The sequence below is a fragment of the Apodemus sylvaticus genome, chromosome 6 (assembly GCF_947179515.1).
Source record: "Apodemus sylvaticus chromosome 6, mApoSyl1.1, whole genome shotgun sequence".
NCBI classification, from domain to species: Eukaryota; Metazoa; Chordata; class Mammalia; order Rodentia; family Muridae; genus Apodemus; species Apodemus sylvaticus.
The window spans coordinates 93,972,601-93,991,608 of record NC_067477.1 but is presented as its reverse complement, the minus strand read 5'-3'; the positions used below and the strand labels follow the sequence as shown (position 1 = coordinate 93,991,608).

Here is a 19,008-nt window from a genome sequence, read left to right as displayed (position 1 = left end):
TTTGGTTAGTTGACATCCATGTCTTTTCAGTTTTAATTTTTTTATTTTTATTCATACTAGCACACAAAGTACTTGGTTTTATGATGACATCTTCATACCTCTGTGCTGTTATACTTTCTCATTTGTCCCCAGACTCCCTTGCCTTCAGTGTGCCTCCTCCCCAACTGCTTCCCTGCAGAGCTTCATTCCCTGTATTCATTCCCTCTCTACTTCTCTCCTCCCTCAAGGGGTCATATCCGCTGTTATGACATCCTTTCTAGTTTCATTATATAATACACAATACACACGCACACACAAATACAAATACGCATACCATTTATTGAAGCAGGTAGTAATGCTAGACTCTGAGCCATTGGCTTGAAGTCTAAGCTTTCACCTGACAGGGAATCGTGGGAGAAGCTTGCTGTTTGACTTGTCCTTCTGCCTGTGTTATGGGTGAAAAACCAGTATTAATAAAGGACAGTACAGACACACCAGTCCCAGAGAGAAAGAGAGAGAGCCATCTCTCAGTGTGGCTGCTGAAGACTGGGTCATAAGGTGTTATGCAGAGCTGGCATGTCCACATGCTGAGATGTTACACTGAGGAGACTCTAGCACACATGTTGTTCCCAGTCAATGAAGGTCCCTGAGTTAGGAATTTCATGTAGTGCTTACTTGTCTTGAAATTCAGTTATTGATCGTTTTAATTTCAACCATTTAAAAATGGAAATCCTGAGCTGGGTGTGGTGGCACACACCTGTAATCCCAGCACTTGGGAGGCAGAGGCAGGCAGATTTCTGAGTTTGAGGCCAGCCTGGTGTACAGAGTGAGTTACAGGACAGCCAGGGCTACACAGAGAAACCCTGTCTCCAAAAAACCAAAAAAAAAAAAAAAAAGGGAAACCCCTTTCTTAGATTGCAGGCAATTCCAAAACAGACCCTGGGGTACACATGACTCTCAGGAAGCACTGTGTCTGCTTTCCAGTGTGAAGAATGGGGTACTGGGTGAGAGAAAATCAAGACATTTTCAGACATCCTGCTTTTTGAGATCTGCTCTAGCGTGTCTATATAGTAGAAAGTGCTGGTTATGATCTTACAATCAATGCATTTTACATGTGTAGGGGAATCCTTTCTCTTCCCCAGGCTTTGAAGCAGATGTCAGGATTCCGGTAGTCACAGTAGAAGAATCTGTGGGCCACTTGACTTTGATCCTTGAGGTGTAAGAGAAGTGGCCTTGTACCCACAGTGTGATGTGTCCCTTGTCCCCTCATGCAGTCATTGATTTTAAACTCTTCTCCATGTGTCAACTCAGTTCTTCCCACTGGAGTTGAGAGCTCGTGTGTGTGCTAATACTCCTCCATGTTTCTTGTTTCAGCTATTTGTACAAGAATGAGATCCAGTCAATTGACAGGCAAGCATTTAAGGGACTTGCCTCTCTAGAGCAACTGTAAGTGTCCTCCGTGCCATCGCCTTCTTGCCTCCCACAGGGAGAGATGACTGATTGCATGATGCATGTCTGTACTTCCTGGGGTGCAGGGAGGATGTGCATGATGAGGAGAAGCACCTGTGGGCGTTTTTCACCCACCTCTCCCACCTCGCTCCCCTGCGCCCACCCAAGAGCAGACATTGCTGTGTTTCTTCGATGCATCAGACCCTGACCCTGCACCCACCACATCAGGAGCAGGGACAGAACTTGCTTTCCTGTCTAACAGTAAGAACTTTGGTGTTCACATGGTGGTGCAGACAGACATGTAAACAAGCAGGATGATAGATGGGCTATCATGATAGGAGTGTCCAGCATGGGACACGTGCAGTTTCAGTCATGGGGTCGTTGTTTTGGAGAATAGAAGCCTACCCCGTTGTAGTTCTAGTTAGTGGGTGTTGAGTGTGCAAAATGCACATGAACTGGACTTTGTTATGAAGTTAGTCATCGTGGGTTTTTCTTTTTTTTTTAGGCATAAAGTTCCAGTAAAATTATGGAGTATCTTCTGATTTATGTGCCTTACTGGGTGACCTTTCACTCAGTAAGCTGAGGCAATCCTTGTGGGATTTCAAGATATTTTAGGTTAGCAATTTCATTGATGGAAAACAGCTAGCCTTGCGCTTGAGGCCTGTATGTCTCTTCCTGTGTTACGCCTGAGGACTGGCACAGCTGGGTCAGGGTAGCAGCAGGGGTCCATGGACTGCAGCAGCCCACCTGGTGCATCTCTAGTCACATTTTGTGAGGTTCTGAATAAATTGCTTCAGACAGATGAAATGGGAACCCAGATTATTGCAAAAACTATTGGAAATATCTAGAGGCTTTATAGATGTGCAAGTTTGCAACAGACGCTCTCTGTTTTCATGCAGACAGCACAGCACTAACCTGGCAGTGAGTCCACTGAAGGAGCCCAGCCAGGAGGAATTAGGAGCAAGAGGACTTGAGTGGCTTCCATAGCCAGTGGGGCTTTCTGCTCATTGGTGACAGGGAGCAGGATCCTGAGTCATCAGGGATTTTAGAAAACCCTAGGCTGGGAGAGACAGGTTGCTGTGACTGGGATCTGGCTTTCTTTCTGAGAACTGAGTGCTGTAGTGAGACTGGGGGATAACCCCTTCCAGGTGGGATGAGAGGTTCAGTGTGTCAAAAAGGCCTCAGGCTCTCTCTGATGCTTGTGCAGGGTCTGTGACTGGGGAAAGAGAGTTCCTGCTGACTGCCTCAGATTCTCCCTATCCTCTCCTGTAGAAGATGCATGTTCTTGGCACTCAGCGGTGACCATGGGAACTGTGAGGCCTGGAAGGCCTGAGTGAAGAGCCCAGGGGCAGCACTCCTCAGGGAGCCCTTGTCATCCTTCTCAGCTCCAGAGTTAGTAGCTGATTCAGCAATGATATTCCACGTACATGAGGAGTCTCTCCCTGCGCTCCATTTTCTCAGACACCAGAGAAGGGTGATGATGCCCAGAATCTACCAGGAGTCCCAACAGTCCAGAGTTTTGCAAACCCTGAAAGCCACTGTCCTTGATGCTTCTTGGGGCAGGATGTCTAAGGCCCACCTGTTCAAACTTCACTGCAGGCTAGAGGGCTTTGAACACAAACCATGATACCTGTCCTTGTAGAGATCTTGAATATCCCTCTTTTCCCCCGTCTTGTTCTTCCAGCTTAGTTCAGGACTTAGGTTTAACCAGACTCCCCAGCAGCAGCTCCCCAGTGCTGATGGTTTGTATGAGCCAAAGGGCCTGGGGACCAGAGGAACAAGGGTGTTGGTCTCAGTTGCCAAGCACCCACCACCAGGCACACAGGATGGGGACTGAGGATGTCTCTTTGGTCCTGTCTCCTTTAGTGTCCTTGGATCAGATGATGTGCTGGGCCAGTCACTGACATTGATGTCCTTTTTCTTTCTTGTATTGCAAACACTTTGTCATATGGGGAGTAAGGGCCACAAACCTGCACCCCAGGAGGGTCATGGAGACCATGGTATTGTGTCCCCGAGGAAGGATAGGTGGGCTGTGGACTGCAGCCCTCTGAGATTAGGAGGCTCTGGACTGGTTCTGCCCGGAGAGTTGCGGGGGAATGAAGCCCATATGGGGACCCAGGAGCAACACTGATCTCAGAGTTAATGTAAATGGGTTTGGAGAACAACAAGGCTTTATATGGAGTTGTGGTGAGGAAGGCTGTATGTTACTTCTGCTGCTTGTTTCTGTCTTTAGCCCTTCATTGAATAAGAGCATCTGTTACCATGGCCACCTGAGTAGAGGCTTCTCTCTAGGCCAAAATGAAGTCTGAGTAAGAACTTGATTGATATTTTATTGAACAAAAAAAGTTCCATCATCATTCAAAAAGAGCAAACTGGCATCCAGGAGAATGAAATCAGCTACGTCCTAAATTGTAAATTGTTGGAACTAAGGTGACATCTTAAATAGGAAACTGTATGGGCTCTGGGTATTCAGTATGACCTGAGGACCTCTGGGAAGTCCATCACCTCATAGGACTCACAGCTGCTTCTCTCCTGCCTGGGTGCCTGGTTTTGTATCTACAGCGTTCTTAGTGTCACGTGGAAGCTTTTACAGTTCTGAGTGCAGGGTCCTGGGCATGCACACCGACAGGGGTCCTGTCTGCTAGGTTGCTTTTGGCTTTTCCTTGTTATCTCTAGCTGGGTATTTTATAGATTAATGTGAAGTGTCTGGGCCACCATCACAGCCGGGGCTTGTCTGTGGGTCATCCAACTCCAAGGCAACCTGCCTGCTCTCACTTGTGTCTTCTTGACGCCACACACCGTGCAGAGCACAGGGATACATATGTGGATACAAAAGTAGGGGAAAACTTTGGAGCCAAAAATCTGGCTTGACAAAGGTCAATAAGTCATTCACACTGCACTGCTGTTTTATCCCCAGGTACCTACACTTTAATCAGATAGAAACGCTGGAGCCTGAATCCTTTCAGCACCTGCCAAAGCTGGAGAGACTGTGAGTCCTGCTTCCTTCTTTAATCTGTAGTCAGGCCCTAGCTCCCACTGCCTGAACAGCCAACACCAGCTTAACACTTCCATGATGCTTTGGTGTAAAGTCTTGGCCAATCATCAGAAATGGGGCTCAATATTTTATGTCTCTGAATGGTTTCAAAAATAGGAAAGAAATTCAATTATTTCTTGAACCAAAGCACATATCTGTCAAATCCACTCATTAAATAAATGCAGTTGTTAAGTTGTATGATCTCTTGGGCTCATTTTCATATGTTTAGGATGTCATGGTGTTATTGTTTTTAGGTAACTTCTTTCTGTTTTTCTCTTTCCATAGGTTTTTACATAACAACCGTATTACACACTTAGTTCCTGGGACGTTCAGTCAGTTGGAGTCCATGAAAAGACTGTGAGTGTGTATTCAGATGTCTGCAAGTCTGAAGTGTTCCTGGGAGGCCCTCTCCCCTAGTTCTCTCGTTTGGCCCTTTCTGTGGACTGGGCAAGCATTTCCAGCTTCGTCAAAGCCTTAAGAGACATCTCTATGCCAGGAAGGCAGGCCTGTTAAATCTGTTTCAGTGTGAAGAGGCAAGCCCATGACTCGTATGTGGCAGCAGGCTGATCCTTTAATAAGGATCCTGAGACAGCTTTTTAAATTGTGTTTAAATTCCCCCAATTAAGTTTTAATTGCAAGGTGCATATTTTACTGGTGAGAATGAAAGCCAGTCTGGAAGCAGCTTCATGTGCCTATGTACCTCCAGTACCTGTTCTTGAGATCCACTTACTTGAATAAGCAAACTGATGCCTACTCATTTTTTAAGACCTCCAGAAGTAAGCTTTGTGTACATATTACTGTAAGAGAACTGGGGGTATATTAGTGCTAATGGTCTTATTTAACAGCCTGGATTGTTTTCCCTGTGCCCTTAAGAGCACTTGCCCAGTTGAGAAGTTACAGGAATGTGTAATGTAATGTATAATGTGTCTGTAATGGACATCCTCCCACAGACATACATTCAGGTAAAACACCAATGAACATAAAAGAAAAATAAACTAATTAAAAAGAAGAAGTATGGGGAGAGGTTGCCAGCATGTGTGTACACAGCGCAGGCCTCTCTTATACAGCCTGTGCACGCTTGTTTTAGATGGTGCTGTGTCTCCAGTCTGGTTCTTCCTGCTTGTGTCCACTCATATCGGCAGGCCCAGCACCTTTTCCTGTCTGCGTAGTTCGGTCAGAGGCTGCTATGGCACTGCAGTTTTATTTAGCATCTCTACCTTATAAGTGGTAAAGGCGGGCTTCATCTCTGAGTGAGCTGATAGTTTATCATCCGTGAGACAAAGACTCTTTCTTCAAGAAAGAAATCAGGCAAGGTGAATTCACATTAAGGTGGGAAGATAGGATGAAAACTCATCTTGGTAGGTAAGAGAGAGGAAAACCTTGCCAGATAAATGGCACAGGAAAGCAACCCAGAGGACCCAAGGTGAAGGGTATGGCAACCAATGGATTAGCCCACAGATGGGTTTCCCTATTCGCAGCCTCAGAGAGACACACTCCTCTTTTAGAGGAATGCCAACCCTTCTAACCCAATACATTCCTTCCTTGGCTGGCCTTACCTTGCTCAAACAGGAACACCCTAGATTTGGAGATAAGCCGAACCCATCAGAGTTGGTCTTGCCACTCAGTGGCTTCACTGAAACGTCCTCTCCCAAGGAGCACTCAAGATGGAGTGTGGCCTTCTAGCTGACTCTGCTGGCTGGGGTAGACTAGACAGGCATGCCAAGGTGAACTACCCATCCAGACTCACCCACTGTTGCCCCTTGCTCCTGGTGTGGCTGTAGGGTCTTGCTGTTCAGAAGTGGATTGCAGGAGGGGTGCCCCAGCAAATAGTGGCTCTTATCCTACCCAGTGCCCTTCTCTTGTCTGAGCATGGAGTGCTGCATCTTGTCTGCCATATTGCCTCATCACACCATGAGTGCCTAGATGCACATCATCTTTCCCACTCCTTAAGGCTCCAGAACCTGGAAGTTGATCTATCCAGGATAGCTCAGTGTATCCTTTAACTCCTGTGTGTCTTCTTGGTTTTTTCTTCCCACAGCCGATTGGACTCAAATGCACTTCACTGTGACTGTGAAATCCTATGGCTAGCAGATCTGCTGAAGACCTATGCCCAGTCTGGAAACGCACAGGCAGCAGCCACCTGTGAATATCCCAGACGCATCCAAGGACGCTCTGTGGCTACCATTACCCCAGAAGAGCTGAACTGTGGTGAGTGTGTCCTGGAGACCCTAGGGAAGGACCAGTATGACCCCAGACGCCCAGTTCACATTGCAGGAGAAGGCTTGTCTTCTATCATTGAGGCCTCAAACTCTGGAAAGACAGTCTATCATTTTTGTGGGGGCGTCTGTTCTGAGATGTGTATTTAGGCCTTGAAGTATCACCCCACCATGAGGAAGCCGGTTTGGGTTCCCACACACATGAGCCTCATGTTTCTCTGTGGTGTTTGTTCCTTGCATGTAGAAAGGCCCCGGATCACCTCAGAGCCACAGGACGCAGATGTCACCTCAGGGAACACAGTGTACTTCACCTGCAGAGCTGAGGGCAACCCCAAACCTGAGATCATCTGGCTTAGAAACAAGTGAGTTGTGTGTGAGCAGAAATGTCACTGGAAGTCCTGGGGGCCACATTAGGAGCCCCCATGGGGCCCCCCACCCTTGATAGATACCTTCTTCCCCTTCTATGTAGGACAGTGTAAAGGAGAAAACAATTCCCTGTCTTCCCTCTTTCCCATAGCAGTTGCCTGGGAGCCTCTTTTGAGCCCACGTCCCTGGGAGAAGCGACTTCTCCCCACAGGATTCATTCCACTTAGGCCACAGGTCACTTTCCCCTGGTCAGCCACTGACCTGGCAGCATGCTGGAACTTTCTTGCCCCATCAAGTGAGAGCTAGAGGAGAACTGCATGCCCATGTCTGCCCACTTGTTCTCTGGCCAGGGCCTCTGGTGTTTGGCAAAGTGTTTGTAAGTTTTGGATCCGAGCCATGGTGATGGACTGCCTGGGGTTGGGGGCTGTGATGAGTCTACACAGGCCCCGTTGGCTTCTGGAGTCATGTCCTGAGTAAAGGATCTTCTCTTCATTCTACAGACAGAGGTGTGACTGCCAAACATCTGGCAGCAGTTACTCAGGAATGGCAGAAGGGGTTGCCTGCTTGCCTGCATCCTGGCCCAGCTGCAGGATCTGAGAGTTAGGTGTTGGGTTTAGCGTGGGAAGAGGTGGACATAGAGAGAGGTGGAGAGGGATGCACGTGGTTGGAGATGAGGTCTCGGTCCCTAGGAGTTAGAGTTGGAAGGTGGAATTCTTATAGGGAAATCCTAAACACAACACCATTGTATCGTTGCCTCTTAAATCCATTTGTACCAAGAGACATCTGCCCGAGCAAGGACTGCTCTCATGGCCTGGCTCCCAGTGTGTTTATGCCAAGCTCAGTGGCTGTGTTCAGTCTTGCGGAAGCAAACAGGCCTCCTCGAGAACATTACTAGTGGAATTTCGGAACAAAAGGTTCAGACGCTGACTGTTAAGTCATCCTTGTTCTAGCTGAGACCAGATTCCAGCAAACGTGATGAACCTCTCTTAAGAAAAGCTCTGTTAACAGATGAGACAGATGGGAGTGTGCCCACTCAGTAGTTGAGAGGGGTGAGGGAACAGGGTAAAGTCGCCTAAGAGTCATGAAGTGCTCAGGATTGTGCTCTTGAGTTGGTCACAAAATGTGACATACAACTAGCCATTTAAAAACCTCCATGTCAGAGTGTCAGAGGTTAGCATTAAACAGTGGAAGAGCGTGAATGTGGCTCAGGACCTTCATAAATGGAAGTTTAGAAATGGAAGACTTGATGCTTAAATTGAAAGTTCAAAAATAAACATGAAAGACCTTGCTTGAATTAAAGTCCCAAGGCCTGACCTCTGGTGCCAGCTCTGCTTGTTACTCACTGAGGAGGTTCCCTGGCATCCCTGCTGTTGACCCACATGCACCCGGGGTTGCTGCCATCTTGGGAGACAGCAGCATGCCCAGATGAATGAGCTAAGAAGGGAGGCATGGACCAGAGGTTGTTTTGTTTTTGTTTGCTTATTTTGCCTCATGCATCCCTGGTTGGCATCTAAAGTGCTGTGTAGCAGAGGGTGACCTTGAACTTCTGATCTTTCTGCCCCTACTTCTCAAGTACTGAGATTATAGATATGGGAACCAGGCCTAGCTTTTTCCTTTTAACTAAATAAAACTGTGTTTCTACATTAAAATTTGTAATTTGCAAAAACAGGGAAATGTTTAATTTGCATTTGCCATTAGGCTCACGTTTTTCTTGTTTGGAATTAGGACCATATTAAAGCATTTAGATTGGCATGTAACAGTGAACACATATTTGTACTTTTCTAGACATGCCTGCTAAGTCACAGTTGCTGAGGGGACATATCTAGAAGGCTGTTGCTCTTGTTCTCTGAGCCCAGCATGTGCTGTGTGCATTCCAGAGCATCAGAGCCTGCCGTCGGACTGGCCCGTCGAGAGGTGCGGTGTCCTCTGATGCTGTGAATGCACTGGTTTCTGTCTTTACAGTAACGAGCTAAGCATGAAGACAGATTCACGCTTAAACTTGCTGGACGACGGCACACTGATGATCCAAAACACACAGGAGGCGGATGAGGGTGTCTACCAGTGCATGGCAAAAAATGTGGCTGGAGAGGCGAAAACACAGGAGGTGACCCTCCGGTACTTGGGGTCTCCAGGTAAGTGGAGGATATTGCAAGTGAAGGTTACTCTAAATACCCACTTCCCCCTTTCTTTAAACTACAGCTTGGTGAAGTCAGAGATGGTAAGGTTCCTATGCCAAGTTCCCACAAGTCTTCTGAAGCATAGAGTCATAGGTCCTTCTAACCTGTCTCAGGCCTGTGGCTCCCCCCTGCTACATGGGCTACACAGAAGATCTGAGTTACTGTAGGCAAGAAATGGCAATGGGAACCTAGGGAGACTGGCCGTGCCTCACTGCAGGTACCTGCACACCACATCAAATCCAGACTTCTTGTCACTTAGGCTTCTGATTGCCAAGGGCTTTGATTATTTCAAAGAAAAATTTAAAATACTGTTTTTTATTTAGTATATCCATGCTTAAGATGCTAGCATATAACATTTAAAGTGTAAAATGTCTGTCTAAACCAGAGGAAACACAGCTGTGGCCTTTATAACCCTGCTACATAAGCACAAGCCCTATTCCATCTGTAGCCCGTGTCTACTGTTGATCCAGACCACGTGACATCATAAGCCTTGGACACCAGGGGCATGTACAGGCAGGGGTGCTTCACGCTGCCGGGGTTGCCTGAGTTCTGGGAAGCCTTCTTGCTGCCTTGGCTTCGTCTACAGGTTGCTAAGCATCTGATTTTACTTAACATCCTATTTTTTAGACCTTTCTAAGACCAATCTCATAGCAGTGTACCTGACTCTGCATTGTTTCTTTAAGCTCTTTGTTCTTTATGACTGACTCCTTTGTCTTGGTACATCCCAGCATCGACAATTAAATATTAATAATTTAGAATGCCTAGCTGCTTAATTTCATTCAGAGGAAATCGAGTAGGAGATTGGAGTTGGATGAGAGCCCTTAGATAAGTAATTTTCTGTTATCATGTGTATCGATGCAGTATCCTTTGCGAAGATACTGCTGCCAGCCTCTAGAGAGAAGGAAGACATGAGTCCTGGCACATAAGCAGCAGAGGCAGCCTCCAAGTTAGACTCATGATAGTTCAACAGTGAAGTGTGTAATAGGACATGGGAAACAGGGTAGGCATGGCTAAAAACTTGCTAAGGAGAGATACCCAGAGCACAAGTCATCAAATCCTGGATAGCTCTGTGGCCTAAGCATTCTGAATGCAACTCCTTTCAATATGAGCTACATTTCTTCTTCCAGCCAATGGCTTTATTTAAGAGACTACTCTGACTGTATTAGCATAGCTGGCTCAGATGTGCACGAAGGGTCTCCTCCAGAATGCTGTTCAGTCTGGGATCTCAGAAAGGGGTCAGTTTAAAAGGCTGCAGACTAAACCCTGTGGATCAATCCCAGCCACTTCCCATTCATATAAAGTTCATAATTTAGCCATTGCGTTTTAAAGTGATTGACACTTTTAAAAGAACATTTTATGTGTCATACGATGATTATGAAAAGCTCAAATGTCACTGCGTGTATGAATGTCCTGTTGGGACATTCCTGGCTGCCTTCTTGCTGTAGCAGCAGAGAATTGATGAGAAACACAGTCTGTGGGCCACAAAGCTGACAAGCTGTATCGTTGACTTGTGTAAAAAGCTTTTAAAGTCCTGTCCCAGACTGTGGCAGTAGCCCACAGTAAGAGGAAGAAAGTCTGCCTTTCCTGGATAACAAACAGATAGTACTGTTATTAGGGGTATATACATTGTATATATACTATTTTTTTTCTGGTGAATTAAACTTGTGAGCATTGTTTTTAAACAACAACTCTATTTTTATCTTCCCAGTACTATGTTAGAAGTTTTCATATAGTATACAATACATGTGCACACACACATGCCACAGCATGTGTGGAGATCCAAGGACAAACTTTGTGGAGTTGGCTTAATTCTCTTCTTTTTACCAAGTGGGCACCAGAGATTGAATTCGGGTTGTCAGACTTGGCAGCAAGTGCCTTCCTCACTGAGCCTATTCCTCTTGGTTCCTGTTTTAGAAAACTTTAGATGTATTCTTCAGTCTTTTATTACTATTATTTATTTATTTATTTATTTATTTATTTATTCATTCATTCATTTATTCATTTATTCATTTATTTATTCATTTATTGAGAGACAGAGACAGAGAGAGAGAGAGAGAGAGAGAGAGAGAGAGAGAGAGATTGAGAACATAATGGAGATCAGAGGACAGGTTGTGGGAGTCTGGGAGTCAGTTTTCCCTTTCCACTGTGTGAGGCCTAGGGATTGACGTCAGGTTGGCAGGATTGATGGCAGGCGCCTTTACCTGCAGATCCATTTTGCTGACCTTTTAAATGTATTCATAACTTACCAAAGTCTTAGGTTATTTGTTTATCTTTCTCCCCAAAATGCCCATCTCAGCTCGTGCACAAAGGTGCATGCAGCTTCTATTCCTATGGCTTTGGCTACCTCTCTTCAGGTAGGCTTTGTGTATCAGCTATGGCCCCATGGTATGCAGACACCTTCCTATGAAACATATAAGCAAATGTGTGGATACCCCTCCCCCACACTAGGTTTAGAGTTGAAACTATTCTTTCATTGTATGTTTTTGCCTTTTTCATTTTGTGATGAAAATGGTATTTTTATATGACTTAAATATACCCCACAAACAATTCCATGGGCCAGTAGGGGCTACCACCCTTAATCAAGTTGCCAGTGTATTTATAATAAACAGAAGTAAAAGTTCTTCATAGAGTTGAGGGTGTGTCTGTAGGAAGAAATGCAGCTCTCCCCCCCAGTGGTCATTGTCTTCAGGTTGTCCGCATTTGGATGACCTGGGTGTAGGTACCATTTTATTGTCTGCACTTTTTAAAATTTAATCCGTGTATTCGTGTACACACGTGCATGCCATGTGGAGATTGGGGGGAAATCTTGGCTGCTGATCCATGCCTTGTACCTTGTTTGAGACAGGGTCTCTCGTTGGTCACCACTATGTGCAATGGACGAACTGGTGAATCCGGAATCCGAGGATTCTCCTTTTTCCTCCAATCTTACGTTAGGAGTGCTACCACACCTGGGGTTTTATGTGTGCTGGGGATTTAAAGTGAGACCTTTGTGTTCAAATGCAAGTGTCTTATTGCTCACTTAGCCATTTCTTCAGCTCCATCTGCACATTTATTTGAAAGGGAAAGACAACACGAAAACATATGATTACATATTACTGCCTTTGCTTATTTTGGAAGCCATCCCGGCGAATGAGCAGCCTGGACATCAAAAATACCATGCAGCAATCTCAAGAAGCTGTAAGAAATTAATTGGGAATTTTTGTTTGTGACAGCCCGACCCACTTTTGTAATCCAGCCGCAGAACACAGAGGTGCTGGTGGGTGAGAGTGTCACTCTGGAGTGCAGTGCCACAGGCCACCCTCTGCCTCAGATCTCCTGGACAAGAGGTGACCGGACACCCTTGCCGATTGACCCTCGAGTGAATATCACGCCCTCCGGAGGACTGTACATACAGAACGTCGCCCAGAGTGACAGCGGCGAGTACACATGCTTTGCCTCCAACAGCGTGGACAGTATCCATGCCACAGCCTTCATCATTGTACAAGGTGAGCATCCTTGGGTGTCACCAGACGCCTGGCTTTGCATAGCTCCAACTGCCTTCTTGGCTGTGCCCTGCCTGCCCCACATCACACACCTCTGGGCCACCTCAGTGGTTCTTTCCCCTTCTCTCTGTTTCTTGAGACAAGTCTTACCAGCCCAGCCTGGCCTTGAGCTTGTGATCCTCCTCTCAAGTGCTGGGATTAAGATGTGTGCCACCATGCCTATTTTTTTTTTTAAGATTTATTTATTTGTTATATGTAAGTATACTGTAGCTGTCTTCAGACACTCCAGAAGAGGGCATCAGATCTTGTTACAGATGGTTGTGAGCCACCATGTGGTTGCTGGGATTTGAATTCAGGACCTTCGGAAGAACAGTCAGTGCTCTTAACCTCTGAGCCATCTCTCCAGCCCATGCCTCGCTATTTTGATATGGATCTATGTTTGTGCTTCTGTGAACTTGTTTGTGCACCTGTAGGTGGTTGGATGTGCATATATAAACCAGAGAACAGTTAGAGAGGCTGCGCTCGCTTTGGGGATTTTTGGTTTTGTTTTCTTGTTTCGTTCAAGACTGACTTTTCAGGTGCCCACCGCCCTAGCACCATGCCCGTGTTTTATGTGATTTCTAGGGATTGAACCATTTTTCCAACTCTGCCTTGCCTTTTAAAATCTGTGAGAGCCACTCCATTTGGTCTGTTATACATGATTTGGTGATTAGACAGCTTTCTTGAGGAGGCTAGGTCTTTGAGGTTGCAATGTTCAGAGCACCCAGGTACTGACAGCGGTGAATGTGGGCATGAATGCCTGGACGCTGGAAGCAAGTCAGTGTGTATATGGTGCAGTCAGCTCTGAGTACATCTTGAGGTCACAGTAATGGATAGAGAGTGTGCACCCATTGCATCCAGCATTGAATGTGTACGGCATCACCGTAGTATGCTACAGTACACTGCCAGGGGCACAGCAGCAACGACCAGTGTGAGCAGCTTGCACACAGCTGTGACTCTTCTTAGATTACAATGGCAAGTGTACCTTGCACACAGCTGTGAATGCAACCCGATGTCACAGTGATGTTGAGTGAGTGTGTTCACCATACAGATAGCTGGACTATTTTCTGAGATAATAAGCTCTTAAGTGAGCTTATTTATTTTCAGGTAAGCAGGACACAGGACACGTGTTGGTAACCTCTCAGACACACAGGTGTGCTCTCTCCTCAGTGGTCTCATGACTCAGTTGCAGTTTCCTATGAATTGGTCTTTCCCATTTCCATTCTGCACACAGCCGTGCAGTCATGGAAGGCAGGTTTACCTCTTTGTGTGGTTTCTTGATAGGGATTAGACACACTGTCCTGTAAGATGCTTTTAACTCTTCAGTGGGCCTTACTTGAGTCAGTTGGACAGAAGCACCAGGTAACATCTTTAACCACTTGCTTATCATAACTAGTAGTGAGGTAGGCCTCTCCCTTCAGCTCCCCAGGCTAAATACAATGTCCTTGGTTCCCAAAGCATTGTAACCTGTAGCATGTTGTGCGAGTGGTCTTCTGTGCCCTGCCCTGTGTAGTTCTGAGGGAACACTGTTCTTGGGTGTTCTTTCTGTGTACTTACCTTTCCCCCTCCCTCACTTCCTCGGAGACACAGAGTAATGTGGCACTGTTTCTGGAGAGAAATGACCAAATGTCTACCATCCCAGATAGTGAACTGATGACAGACCAAAGGACAGATATCACCAGAGTCCAACTTGGGGAGCCAATGAGTTTGGAGTTACTTATAGGAATATAGGTGAGCAGAAATGACTTAAACACATCTGCATCACCAGTTCCCACTGGAGCATAAGTGACAGCTCCTAAAGGCAGGGGACCTGGAGCTCCTGTCACGGCTGCAGGTAGCAACCCAAGTTGAGGAGTGCCTTTCTAGTCGGTTCAGCTTATCTGAGTCTCTTTCAGGCAGCTTAGCATTTTCTTTCTTTCTTTCTTTCTTTCTTGGTTGGTTTTGGTTTTTTGTTTTTGTTTTTGTTTTTCTAGTCAGCTTGACTTGTCTCTACTGCTGTGGTACTGTTTGGTGAGTATCTGCTTCTTCAAGGTGACTGATGGTTTTCTCTCAGTACTGTTACTGTTTATACACTTTTGGGGAGGGAGAGTAGGGTAGTGAGTCTGGTCAGCTTGGCGGCTTTCTGAAGCTCTCTTGAGTCGTGTACTTGTTGCCTTTGTAAGCGTCCCTGTGGTATTTATTTCCCTCCCCTAGGAACACTCTGTTGTCTCACCTTCTTTCCCATGTCTTATGCCTTAAGTTTCCCTAGAGGCTTTCATCTTGGATGAACAGCCAAACAGTACACGGTACCCTTGGTACAATCCTTTTGCTGTGCTGTGTTACACAGTCACTTTGTAGGGCGTTGTCTCTCAGCCTCACATTTTAAATGTTCTTCCTCCGTAGCCCTTCCTGAGTTCACTGTGACCCCTCAGAGCCGAGTGGTCATTGAAGGTCAGACTGTGGATTTTCAGTGTGAGGCTAAGGGCTACCCTCAGCCAGTCATCGCCTGGACCAAAGGAGGTAAGATGCTACTCTGGGTCCCTCCACCTTCTCATTCGGCTAGGACACAAGCTAGTGTCCCTGGTCAGGCAAAATGAATATTTTTCCCAAAGCGGTGACCTGGGGAAGTGGCTGTAGGTAGCCTTAGGTCCTGCCTTGCATTGTGGGTAGTCCATAGGGGTGCATTGTGAGTAGTCACTGTGGGCATCTTGGATCGACACGCACAGCATGCTCCCCATTTCTGCCCTTGGTGTGTCATTGCTTAGCACTTGGTCACTTCATGGCTTCTGTGGTCTGATGGAAGATCCTAAGGTCGGGTGAAATTGTGGCAAGGTCAGGTGTCATGTTCACTGACCAAACCTCTGTAGGTCTCTAGTGTTCCTGTCCCACAGCCTAGGCAGGGACCCTGGAGATAACCTACCATTTTTTTTTCTTGAACTAAAAAACCACAAACCCTCCCTCTGAGAAGTCCTGCTCAAGGCTCCTGAGGAATAGACTGAAGTAGGGGCCAGTGGGACACCTCATGGTTGGCTAGGGAGTCCACCTGGTGGAAAGGCTTGCCCACAAAAACATGTGCGAATATCCTCCTCCTCTAATGGGCTCTCCTTCTCTGCGGTCTGGGCCCAGGTCCCCTTTCAGTCTGTTTCCTTAGGCATGGCTGCCCCTGACTCCTTGTCTGGTCCTTGCTCTTTTGTCTCTGTTTTCTGTTCCTTTCTGTGAGACTCCTCCGGGTTGTCATTTGACTTCTCCTTCATGGATGACCAGCCACTGTCGCAGCCCACAATGCAGTGTTGAATAAGGGCCTCCTTACTGGAGCAGGAGAGGCCAGTTGGTATCTGATCCACATAGCTCGGCCCAGTGACACTGGCATCTTTAAGGATAACACTCTCTGTCTCCTGTCTCCTAGCCTAACCCTCTGTGTCCAGAGTACCTGATGTCTTTCCCCACTTTGTAGGGAGCCAGCTCTCAGTGGATAGGCGGCACCTGGTGCTGTCCTCAGGAACACTCAGGATTTCTGGGGTGGCCCTGCATGACCAGGGCCAGTACGAGTGCCAGGCTGTCAACATCATTGGCTCTCAGAAGGTCGTGGCCCACCTGACAGTTCAGCCCAGAGGTAGGTGCTGTTGACTGTCGATCTATGCATGTCTGTCATCAATGACCACCTTCCTATAGATGACACCAGCGTTGACATTGTAGCACTAACTTTTCTGGTCTCTGTGTTATGTTTAGAGCCCTGGCTCTGTTCGTGAGAGATTCAAACACTCAGATCTCTTCCCTTGTTATGAAAACATTTATTCATGTCGTGCTGGCCGCAATGAGACTGTGTTAGTGAGAATATTAGGGCCACAGGTTGATTTAGCCTAAGGTCACTAAGGCTACCACCAACCTTGATTTGTCTCTTTCCGCTGTGGGTTTTGTGGGCTTTCCTCCCTGTACTTGCTTGGCAGACCCAATGTGCTCAGGTCCAGTTCCCCATGGTGGGATCCACCGGATAGTGCCTGTCAAGCACCCTCCCCATTAGTGAGTCTTGAACGTCAGGACATTGTTTTGTCAGTGGGACACACCACACTCAGGCTGCTGCCTGCTGGTCATGGGTATGGGTTAGGGAGCACAGGAAGCCTGGCTTTCCAGCAAAGGCCCAGCGCTTTCTGACTTAGTCAATGAGACCTGAGTCCAGCTCAGTTGCAGGACTCGGGCTTGGCCTGAGTATGGGCTCTGCTCTTCTGAAGCTTCGTGGTATGAATCAGGTTGCTACCTCGTTCTTACACTTGCCTTGTAGTCACCCCGGTTTTTGCCAGCATTCCCAGTGACATGACTGTAGAGGTGGGCACCAATGTGCAGCTGCCTTGTAGCTCTCAGGGGGAACCAGAGCCAGCCATCACCTGGAACAAGGTAAGAGCTGGCACCTCACCCAGGCTCCCTGTGATACAGTGTGTTTAAAGTAGCCTGAAGGAAGTCTTATTTTATATATCTATCCATCCACCTATCCATGCACCCATCCATCCATCCATCCATCCACCCATTCATTACCCATCCACCCACCCATCCATCCATCTATCTATCTATCTATCTATCTATCTATCTATCTATCTATCTATCTCTCAATTGGTTTTTCAAGACAGGATTTCTCCACATAGCCCTGGCTGTTCTGGCATTCTCTCGATAAGGACTACAGTCCTTACAGAGTACCAGTTCTCAGTGCCCTCCAGCTCCCTCACTGCCCACTTTTCTTCTCCAGAGTGCTGCAGCTGTGGTCTGCACATGGGTTATCAGCTGTCTCTGAGTCACTCTCTCTCAGGGCATTTCTAGATTCCTGAGCCCTTTCCACCATAGCTCTGGGTCTCCAGTAGTTAGCACAGGTGTCCCCAGTATAGTAAAACTCATCTGTTGCACATAGCTCTCTTCTGTTGGTTCACACTCATCATCTTTCTTCTTCTCCTCTACTCTGACTCTTTCTCTTCCCATGTTGATTGACAGCTATAGAGGACAGGTGTGTAGAAGAGCTTATTGCATGGTGGGTGTTTGACCTGGTAGAGCAGCAGTAAGTTCCCTTCCCTGGGAAGGTCAGGACAGATGCAAACATAGCCCCAGAGAATTTTCCACTTGAACCTTAACAATAGATCAACATTCCAGTCTCCCAGAAAATCGACTTCTCTTCCCAAGTCTTATTGCAGTCTTATTTTTATTATTTTGCTCCAGGATGGTGTTCAGGTAACAGAAAGTGGAAAATTTCACATCAGCCCCGAAGGATTCTTGACCATCAATGATGTTGGCACTGCTGACGCAGGTCGCTATGAATGTGTAGCTCGGAACACAATTGGATATGCCTCTGTGAGCATGGTACTCAGTGTGAATGGTAAGATGTAAATACCAAGCACAAGGCATTGTCTCAGAGGGTTTAGGTGATAAAGTACCAGACCTCTTTTCTTATCTATTAGCATCCATTTAGGGTATGTGCTGATTAGTTTAAACTGTCAATGTGACACAATCTAGAACCACCTAGGAAAAGTTTATTTAGAAATTATCTAGATAGTTGGCTTGTTGACACATCTGTGGGTAATTGTCTTGATTGTTCATTCATGTAAAAAGACGAGGCCCACTGTGGGCAGCACCATTCCTTGAACAAGGGGTCTTGAACCACATAAGGGAGGAGAAAGGATGTGTTCATTTTCTCTCTGCTTTTGATTGGATTTGATACTGTTCTTACCTGACTTCCCCAATAGTGGACTGTAACCTGAAACTGTAAGCCAAATATATTCTTTCCTCCCTAAGTTGCTTTTTTTTACCTGAATATTTGTTACAGAACCAGAAATCAAATGAGAATATGATGTCAGAATAGTACAGAGAACAGACTGTTTAGCCCTAAGTTGGCTCATGTCTGGGCTTCCCTTGGAGTACCTTCCCCTTCCTGTGATTTTTCACAATCTTTAGCAGCTCTTTTCATGCCCAACATTTCAATTTATGATGATCCCTGTAGGCATCATAAGTCTCCCAGTTGGGTATAGTGATGTGCAGCCTGGGACATTATTCATGCACATGGACTGTCCTTTCCTGGAGTAGTGAGTAGCCGATGTGTCAAGACTCCATCTCTGTTTCCTCCCCCACTTGCAATTTGCTCTCTGATTTTCTTGTTCAGCTTTGTAGAAGAGGAGAAACAAGAACCCTGCTCAGACGCAGCAAGAGGAAGAAGTTGATGAGGGAGGTCTGGGTCTAGAGCTCAGGACATGAGGGCTGAGAAAATTAACACTTCCGGGCTAGGTGAGGTCATCCAGAAGAGCCTATCTTAA

At 46.5% G+C, this 19,008-nt stretch overlaps 1 protein-coding gene across 2 annotated transcripts in view; it reads left to right on the top strand.

The window, feature by feature from the left end:
• The window catches only part of Pxdn (peroxidasin), a 77,957-nt gene that overhangs the window by 39,102 nt on the left and 19,847 nt on the right, over nt 1-19,008 (top strand). The window contains exons 4-14 of one of the 2 annotated variants that reach the window (XM_052186008.1): nt 1,354-1,425; nt 4,346-4,417; nt 4,748-4,819; nt 6,501-6,670; nt 6,923-7,040; nt 9,007-9,176; nt 12,434-12,706; nt 15,125-15,241; nt 16,176-16,334; nt 17,001-17,113; nt 17,921-18,077. In XM_052186008.1, coding sequence (XP_052041968.1) covers nt 1,354-1,425; nt 4,346-4,417; nt 4,748-4,819; nt 6,501-6,670; nt 6,923-7,040; nt 9,007-9,176; nt 12,434-12,706; nt 15,125-15,241; nt 16,176-16,334; nt 17,001-17,113; nt 17,921-18,077 — 1,493 coding nt within the window. The remainder of the gene's footprint in view (nt 1-1,353; nt 1,426-4,345; nt 4,418-4,747; nt 4,820-6,500; nt 6,671-6,922; nt 7,041-9,006; nt 9,177-12,433; nt 12,707-15,124; nt 15,242-16,175; nt 16,335-17,000; nt 17,114-17,920; nt 18,078-19,008) is intronic. The other variant, XM_052186009.1, reaches the window with a different exon arrangement.